The 9,660-nt window shown below is 41.3% G+C and overlaps 1 protein-coding gene across 4 annotated transcripts in view; it reads right to left on the bottom strand.

The window, feature by feature from the left end:
• plch2a (phospholipase C, eta 2a) overlaps positions 1-9,660 on the bottom strand; it is a 75,114-nt gene that overhangs the window by 41,143 nt on the left and 24,311 nt on the right. For all 4 annotated transcript variants that reach the window (XM_046055836.1, XM_046055837.1, XM_046055838.1 and 1 more), the window contains 3 exons: positions 5,751-5,844; positions 4,387-4,590; positions 1,285-1,405 (listed from right to left, as the gene is read on the bottom strand). In XM_046055836.1, coding sequence (XP_045911792.1) covers positions 1,285-1,405; positions 4,387-4,590; positions 5,751-5,844 — 419 coding nt within the window. The remainder of the gene's footprint in view (positions 1-1,284; positions 1,406-4,386; positions 4,591-5,750; positions 5,845-9,660) is intronic.

The raw sequence follows: 9,660 nt of genomic DNA, 5'->3' as shown, positions 1-9,660 counted from the left end.
ACCCCCCCCCCCCCCCCCCCCCCCCATGTATGGTCTGTACAAACAGGAAGGTGACAAATGAAGAAAGACGTAATTAAATGATTCAAGAAACATAAGTGCAGCTTCCAGCCGACCCTAAGAGGATGAACATGATGTGGATCATATGGTATGGCCTTCAACGTCACCAGATCAACCCAGTGAGAGAGATCTTTGAGTGCTCCACACATGTGGACTCAAAAGCTGTGGGACGCGTCCGAGCCCGCTGAGCTACAGAAACGAAAAAAAGAGGCCAGCAGTGCTACAGAAAGCTGAGAAAAGCTCAACTTTATGCAAGTCTTCTGATGCAATGCAACAGCCAATCACACTCGTTTTAATGCCCACAGATATGGGAAAAGAGTTGTGTACTACTCAGCTCTGCAGGAGGAGTCAGCAGATGCAACATTGTGTACAGCGTTAACGACAAGTGCAAACTAAGCTTTTCTGTACTTGGGAAACACCATGCACCAGGACATGACCTCCTCTGTCATGTGTAGGGCGTCATCTACGTCCCAAAACAACTGTCCGGTCAGAGCAGAGTATGTAAACGACAAAATACCCACAGAGCTGAACTAATGAGTGTCTGTCATACTCATGCATCTTTATTAGATACAAACACAAATTAGAGCATCTTTATCCAGTAACTGACATATTTCAGCTTGAAATGGAACACATGGGTTGGGTTTAGTTACTGTAGGGATTTTAAACTTATCCTTTAGATGTGATTTGATGGTTCAACAGTGGCCGTGGCTTTTTGAATACAACAATGTGAAACGTGAAAGATACGGTGCTGGGGAGCAGAGGCCTTCACATACACCTTCTGTTCACAGTTTTATCAAGTGAAATCTAAACACACACCTCCTCCTTTGACTTGCTCTGCTAGCTTCCCACCAGCAAACGGTCAAGTGCGGTTTTATATTGTAAAACTACACCTGAATTCCAAGCTCAATTCCACATTTGTCCCCAGTTGTACAAACCAACAGCCTGTGTACTGCAGCACAGTTATGTGTACTGACAGCATGCATGTCCACACACTGCTGCGGTTGTTTTCCAAGTATACACACACACAGGCCTAATGGTTGCTGTCGATGAACAGACAATGAATAATGAAAGTGATCCATTGGAATGTGACTGAACGCGTAAAATAAATAAATGGTGTGTGTGTGTGTGTGTGTGTGTGTGTGTGTGTGTGTGTGTGTGTGTGTGTGTGTGTGTGTGTGTGTGTGTGTATATATATATATATATATATATATATATAGATAGACGTACTCATTCTTGGCGAAGGCGTACTTGTTGATAGTTTCGATGACATCCTTGAAGAGGATCTTAGAGGTGAGGGTGTAGCCGTGGTGGACGATGGGCTCGCCGTCCTGACCGTCCCAGCAGTCCACTGTGGACAGGAAGCAGAAAGAAGAGGCAGCGTGAGCAGGACTAAACTAATGATGGCATCCAGTTCAAAAAGTTCCTGTTAAAACTGTCCTGACCTAAAATAAAGCCCACCTAAACCCAACTCTGAATGCATCTACTAACAAGTACTATGTGTGTTTGAATTAGTACCAAATAAAATGCACAATGATGTCCACGTGTGCAGTTTCAACCAAACATTCATTCTAGATGACCACCTTCTTGCAGGCATGTTTACAAGACACCGTTATGGACCCCAGTTCACTGTGGTTTCTGTTGGCGTCAGCAGTGGAGTGGCTGGTGACCTTTTTACAGTACATAATGGGAGCCATCCTCCACCACATGTCTGCTTCCCTCCTTCACTCACTCAAACAAACATTTTTCTAAACTGTGTAGCAGAGACTGTAACTGTGTTTACCTCTAATGTCCACTGGACATGAGTTGTTTATTACATTATTATTTTAATGTTTCAAAGTGTGGAGACACAAGGTCAACCAAACAACTGCCCCATTAGGACAGGGGGGACAGGGGGGACAACAAGTCTTCCATCTAAATCTACCATCTGTCCATCATGTAATTACTTACGTACATTACACTGTGATTCGTCAGATTCAACAGTTTAACTTGAGGTAACGTAAATTGCATTGTGCACGCAGAACAGTCTTTGATTGTTTAGGTGTTTGCTGAATGATAAAGTAGAATTAATATTATTTCCACTGTTTTGTTTTTCTTGTAGCAGCTGTAGCACGGGCTCACAGATTGAGCAAACACCATTTCCTCTCCGTTCTTTGGCACAGCAGTCTCCATGGCTCAGGTTCAGAATGATACGGAGCAAAATAGAAAACAGAAATCTTCATTTCGAACCAACAAAAATACCTAAAAGATTTGATAAGGGATTGGAAAGAATTGAAAGCTGGATTCAGATTCAGTATAATGCTGCATGAGCTGATAATTTGCCTTATTAGGTAGAATCCTTTACTTCCCTTAAATCTTCTTCTGCACAGCAAGCTGTTTGAATAAATAGCTGCTTCAGTGTGAAAGTATCAGCATGTTTGAACCCCGTGTTAGCTGCGCCTGTATATGCTGTAAGTGTACGCCCACCAAAATCGGTCATCAATATACAATCCTTGCTTTTAAGGGCTTAGATTAGGGGTTTGACAAAACTCTTAGCCCATGAGACCTGACACTGCACAAATAGTGGGACCATGACAACAAGACAACAATATATTTTAATAGGCTTAGTATTTGGGAAAACAAATATATTGATGAAATAGTAGATACGGGGGTCTCAGGGTAGTCCCCCAGAAGATTTTATACATTAAATACTTAATTTCCTGCATTCTGGAGACATACTTGTATCAACCCTCAAAAACGGCTACCTTGTTATGCCATTTGAACTGAACCCTATAAATTATTGAGCTACATTTTAATTATTAAATATCATAGGCCTTTAATTACATTTATAATGATTTTCATAATTACTTCAGACAATAATAAAAAAAATAAAAAAAAGATTTAAAACGGGGGTCTGGGGGTCCTCCCCCTGAAAAATTTGGGCTTTAAACACTTCATTTCCTGCATTCTGGTGAATTTTTCTGCACCAATTCATTAAGGAAATGTCTTTATTTATATAAAAGGAAACAAGATTCAGGTGACAATTCAAAAAATAAAAATATAGTGTAATATAGAGCAGCAAGGCTCTCAGGCATTCTGTATTGCTGTCAAATATGTTTCTCCTGTTTTTTATTTTATTTCATCCCTGCTGAGTCAACACACACGCAGACTGAAGTAACCTGAAGTCTTTAAATATACACGACACGTTGCACCTTTTCACCTCAATGATCAATGAATTCATTTTAATTCAGTTATAAACCCCTGCACCTTAATAGCTCCTATGATTCAGCAGCTTTTCTGCTCATGTTTAAAACTTTCTGCGCATTAAGAATCTCTTCCACGTATCGGTGTTGTCTGACATTTGCAGAATAACAATTTGAGATATAATATTACGAGATATAATGAGAATGAAGTCATTATATTTTAACAAAATCTACCTGCCCCACTACTGCGCATTACCCTGCCTTATTGCTCTGCTGATATGGTAGTAGGCTGCTACCCCCTTTAGACTGTCTGACAGAAAGAGTGCCTGTCTGGGACTATACTGGATTAGCCGAGCACACTGCTCTTCATCAGAGGTAGAAAACCAAAACTGAAAACACTTGTGATCAGACAGAAATATTACCACACATCCACACACGTTCATTTCAGCACCTCTGATCAAGTTCAGCTCACAGCCGCTTCAGAGAGAATGAAGCAACCTGGAGCAGAAAGACACTCAAACAGAGCAAAGGGTCTCTGAGCGAGGGGGACAGAGAGACAGAGTGACAGGTGTCTGTGGTCATGTGCGTCATGTTATTCTCTCACTACTTTGTGGCGACTGTTAACCGTTTGTGTAAGTACATTGACTAGACTCTGACCGACAACATTTATATTTAAATGATTTGATTACGATTTTGCTTGGGACAAATTAAAAATTGCGCTCTCTCTCTCTCCGTGCAGGCAGGCAGTAATGGCGGGGGGTCATGTTACGTGAACTTCAAACAAAATGTAGCAATAGTATTGCGAGTAGGCTCCGCTCTCTGAAGAGCTGCGAGATAAAGATTAACGCATATTAGTGTAATATGGAAAATATATTTTATGTCGTTGTTGAGTTTCATTCGGTTTCCATTTTTTTGGGGGGGGAGGGGGGTAACAACAGGAATAGGAACAGAGAGCAGAGGGGGTGGGGGCAAGTAAGAGATGTGATTGGGCCGGCCCAGTGTCAGTAAAAAGAATAAAATAAAATCACCCAATGGGCCACTGTCCGTGCTTTATGGGCCATTCGTTGGCCCGTTAAATAATTAATGTTACACCGGCGGCCCACCCGGGCATTTGCCAATACGGCCCTGTGCACGTCTACGTCATGCTGACCTTCTACGCAGCGACAGCCGGCCTGCAGCACCCAGGCGTACATGTCCACCCTGGACTGGGACATCAGCTGGTCACCCATCAGGTAGGTGTTGTGTGAGGAGGCGATGAAGTAGTTGCACAGCGGCTGGTTCATGTCCTGGTTCACGTTGTAGTGTTCTGGGTTGAAGATATCCCCTGCTGGGCTGCGCATGTAATTTGTAAAACCTGGAAGAAAGTTATAAAAAAGGGCGTGTCCAACTTTTATCATTTTACTCTCAATTCTGTTCTGACTGTTGGTCAGACAGAACAACTGAAATTCAACATTTCACTCTCATCTCTTCATTGATTGAGGAGAATGAAATGTATTACATTAACAAGAAAAGACATACATCTCACATAAAATCACTAGTTATAACTTAACTTTTATTTTCAAACCAAAACAGTAGTATGCCCTTATTAACATTAGTAGCACTCACCAGAGGTGGGAGTAAGTCACACATGTCTAAGTCACAAGCAAGTCTCAAGTCTTAACCTTTAAGTCTCAAGTCTTAACCTTCAAGTCTCAAGCAAGTCCCAAGTTACTGTGATGAAAGTCAAGTCAAGTCATTGCTTGGGTCAAGCAAGTCACAAGTCAAGTCATATGAAATTCTTAGGAATGCAGTTTGTTTAAACAGTTTAAGAGAGGTGGCAATTCAACCGTATGATAATTTTGGAAGATGTAGAGAGTGTTATTAAACTATACACAAAGGTGTTTCTATTATTTAGTCTACGGAAATGGGGTAGTAAAATAGAGTAACAGAAACGTGACAGTAACGGTAACGTCTTACCATTCCTGTAAAATTAATTTTAAACGCTTATTCAAGGCATATCTAAAGTTCATTGAACGCAGTTCTTGAACCATTTTGAGTATATGCATGGTTTTAGGGCTTCTCTGAAAGATAACAATCTGAAGTGTCTAACCCAAAAGTCAGAATCACTGTAAGTGCTACTGGAATTGATTAATATAAGTTTAAACACACTAAAAGTAATATTTCTTGTTTCCATGCAAACTACAGCTGGGATTATTAGCTGGAAAACACTGTAGGGCCACAGCATAAAGCCTTACCTAGTCCAATTTAAAATTTTATACCTATACCATAAGGATATGACTTAGCATATTTTTTTCAAAAACTGCACTGCCCCTAGGTCGCAAGGGGCTGCTTCTGCATCACACTGTAGCTTGATGCAGATGTTTTTTGCTGGTAGATCACGAACTTCCTACTTAAAGCTGGATATCGTTATTTTCAGAATTTTATTGGCTACACCAAGTGCCAGTCATCGGCACAATTGGTGAACAGTTTAGTTCCAAACACCAGAGAGCTTGATGGTGAAGAACGGAAACTTACCATCAATTCCCAAAACTGCTTGCTTCTGGTTCTCTGAGCACGGCTCAAATTTGTTGATAATCTCCAGGCAATGGTCCTTGGTCACCTTGGTCATCTACAAATCACAGAAATGCATGTCAAAGAACAATAGGTGCTAACACACAATGAGAGAATGCTGTGTGGAGAGTAAATCCAGACACTCAGTAGAGGTAAGTTCATATGCATTGTTAATGTGGGCCAGCACCAAAAAGCAGAGAGCTCACAGGCCGCCGTAAGCTCAACACTGGCGCACTTACAGAGCGATGACAGCTGCTCTGAAGTGCATTTTTTGTTGGCAGAGGACATTGTGTAATCACCTGAAAACACTAAAATTAACATTAACAAATGCTACAAGAACTGAAAGACCTGTTGACACCAATGACACACGTGTAAAGCGATGACAGCAGCTACCAGTAGGCCTAAGTTGGGTTTTTCAGTACCAAAAAGAACCGTTGATTGGATAAGACACGTTTGGATTCTGCTTCTTGGTTCCTAACTTTCTAACGTCACATCATTTGTTACGCAGTAGGTCAACAAAGCATGAAGACAGTCCTTTTCTTTCCATTCCTGGACAATGGCGGACCACAGCAAACACTCCAAAGTTTGGTTTGGCTTCAATATGCTGGCTGAGAAAAGGAGTGTCTTCAGCCAAAGTTCCCCGAGCAGCACAGGAGATCATTCCTGTTGATGGCCATCACAGCGTTCAGCTCACCTGCTGCGTCGCAGCGTGGACATCAGTTGACTGAGAGGCTGCTGAAGTCTTACTGGACTCACTAACTTTTATATTGACATTTTCTGTAACTTCTGAGACAACCCTTTGACTTTGAACTCATACATACATTTTGCAAAACCTTACTGCAATTTGCACGCTGTTTGCATGTACATACTTAAAAAGGTTACACTTTTTTAAGTTTTCACTCTTGTATAACTTGACATTTGTTTTTACATTATACTACGTTCATTTACTGGTGTTATTCCATATATATCTATTTATCTGTCTAATAAGTGTCCTGGAAAATGCTGTGGTGCTGTGAGAAAAGTTATTTTCACCTCCATCCCATCAATGTTTTATAGGCTACTAGCCGTATTGTTTGAGCAGCTGGCTGGTGGTCTGGAAACCAGAACCCTCTGTGATGTAGAAGATAATAAAGTATAATGACTGATCTAATCATGTGTTAGTTGCAAAGGTCTATGTATACATTTGGTCTGACTACCTTCATTTGTCTTGCTTCACCAAACCTTCATAACATAGTTTAGTGTGGACTGCGTGGGAACAAATACGAGCTAGTTTGCCATTAACACATTTCAGTCAGTTCCAGAGAAATAAGACACACAGTTAAACACACACCTGAATACACAAACCAGAGTGTTTCACATCATCCTATTTGTTATTAGAGGCACAAAGACATCCACGACTCTCCAATAACAGGAGAAGGAAAACCATCTTATTCACAGTGCCAGAACTAAACATCGTAACCTAAACCTCCACGTAAGTGGAGGAAAATTAACCTTAAGTGGAGAGCTGACGTCTAGCTATCCAAACAGAGCCTTCCGCTTTTACTATGCCTGTTCCTATACATGAATTTGCCTGCCAGAGGGCTAATTAGCTGAAGGAGCACACGCTGGGTGTTTAAAGGAAATCAAGCTGTTGCAGTCATTTGCTTATTTTTCCTTTTTCAGGCGATGGTATCATTAGCGAGGAGATATACTTCATCCAAAAACCCTTTACAACTGCATCTGCAGTGCTGTGATGGCACTAATGCTCATTTCCCTGTAGAGCTCGTATTGTCTCCATTTCTGTACTTTAAGCACCACTTAAGAGGCCCAATGGCTACTCGGTCAAGCTTTTGACTTCCCACCTCACAGAAGCAAAAACCAATAAGCCTTTTGGGTATTTAGTCGACAAACTATGAAAGAGCAGAAACAAAACAAACTTCTGCCTAACTTCCTATAGCAGCCCATGACGGAGCACCTTTTCAGGGCCTTGAGCACTAATTAGCCTCTACTGAATTGGTAAATTGGGATGATAGAAACACCTTCGATGGACTGGCGACCTGTCCAGGATGTACTCCTTCTTTCGCCCAATGTAAACTGGGATTGGCTCCAGCCCCCAGCGACCCTGTATGCAGGATAAGCGGTTGACAATGGATGTATGGATGGATAGCAACAGCAACATCCATGATCGGGAGGATAATGGCAGAGAATGTGCGCAACCAATTCATCTTTGTTTTTAACTATACCATTTTATTCAAGTATTCACAAAAAGGTTAAACATGTTACGGTAACATTGAAGGAGTTCAAACGTGGTTAGCCTAGCTTAGCATAAAGACTGAGACCATAACTCATTAGGAAATTGTTTACTGAGGTAATAAAATCAGCTGAGAAGTACCTTCATTTTCTCAGACTTCTATGTAAATCACACTTCTTTCTGCAACCAGTGGCGTTGCGTCGTGCTGGCTGTTAGAAAGAAATGCAGGTTTAAGGCTCTTCCGCACTGGCGCTTCACTCGTGAGAGCTCAAGGTTGTCTCTTGGTTGGAACTACTTCTTGACAAACAAAAGGGTATCTATCCACTCAATACTTCTGTGCAGACTGTGTCACATGACTGTGTCTGTGCAGTGGCTATATTGTATGTTGCCAGACATGGTCGGCGAGTTCAAGTTCTGCTCTCTGTACAGGCACGATTGCACCAAACCTGACAACAAGACTTCAGGAAGCATTTCTGTTTGTGTTCGGACTAAACAAATGAGATACAAAGCGTTAATTAGTGAGAATTAGGGGTGTTGTAGGTTTTCCACTTTGGAAAGAGATATGCTAGATTTGATGCAGAGAGAAATCTCTGCATCAAATCATTTTACTAAGCTAGGCCAACCATGCGCTGACTCTGTACTTGAGACACGAGGTTGATATCCATCTAAACATCTGCCTCTCAGAGAGAAAGTGAAAAAGTGTATTTTTCATAATGTACTATACCTTTCATGATATGAGTATATGCAAAGTCCTTATAGGCAAGTCCTGCCACTCGGCAGCCATCTTGGCAACGCCTCCGGGCAGCTATTTCGGACTTACAAGACCAGGCTCCTATCTGAATGAATGAACGAACTGCACTTTTACTGGTCATCAGGACATAAAAACTACATGACTAGAAACAGCAATAAAATCTGATAAAAATCACTGAGAAAGTTTGACGACTTTGCCTCAAAATAAGTTTTAAAAAGCTTTTTTCCTGACCACTTATACTTCTATTGCGCATTAATAGTGAAGCATGCGCAGTAGACCCCTTACGTCAGTGGAACCACACGATAGGCTGAAAAATATGCTTCCCTCCTCGGTTATTAAAAGAAGATGATTGGCTTTCTAGGCTATAAAATGTGCACGGGATAAGAATGGCAAGACAACAGTCTGTACCACAACCTACATTCATGACAACCCCCAAAAAATGTAGTGTTGGATGAGGATATTACCCCAGTGAATAAAGTAATAAGAGATTATCCCAGCACCAGTCCGGTTCTCAAGGCTAAATGCAGGTTGAACCAGTGTTCACCATCCTGAAGTAGGTAATACTTTAAGAGATTTGGCAACTAACCTGCTGCTCACCACTCGTCTGAGTGTGCCAGAGCTATATTCCATTGCTCTGCTTACAGACTGTGTTTAGGAACAGCAGCTTTTGTTTTTTAGGCTCTGCACTCCTACTTGTCTGCAAGTTTTAAATACAACTGATGACTCTACCCAGAGTAGCACTCAGGGTATCGTTTCCATCAAGTGAAGCAAAAAAGAAGGACTAATGTGATAACTGTGATAACGTATCTTTAATAATCTCAGCTCTTTATCTTAATCAGAATTATTGTGAGTCTGACAATGTCATAGGAGTGCAATGATAAATCAGTGGAGTA

This window comes from Micropterus dolomieu, linkage group LG08, assembly GCF_021292245.1.
Source record: "Micropterus dolomieu isolate WLL.071019.BEF.003 ecotype Adirondacks linkage group LG08, ASM2129224v1, whole genome shotgun sequence".
In the NCBI taxonomy this organism is placed as follows: domain Eukaryota; kingdom Metazoa; phylum Chordata; class Actinopteri; order Centrarchiformes; family Centrarchidae; genus Micropterus; species Micropterus dolomieu.
This window is presented reverse-complemented; position numbering and strand designations above follow the sequence as displayed.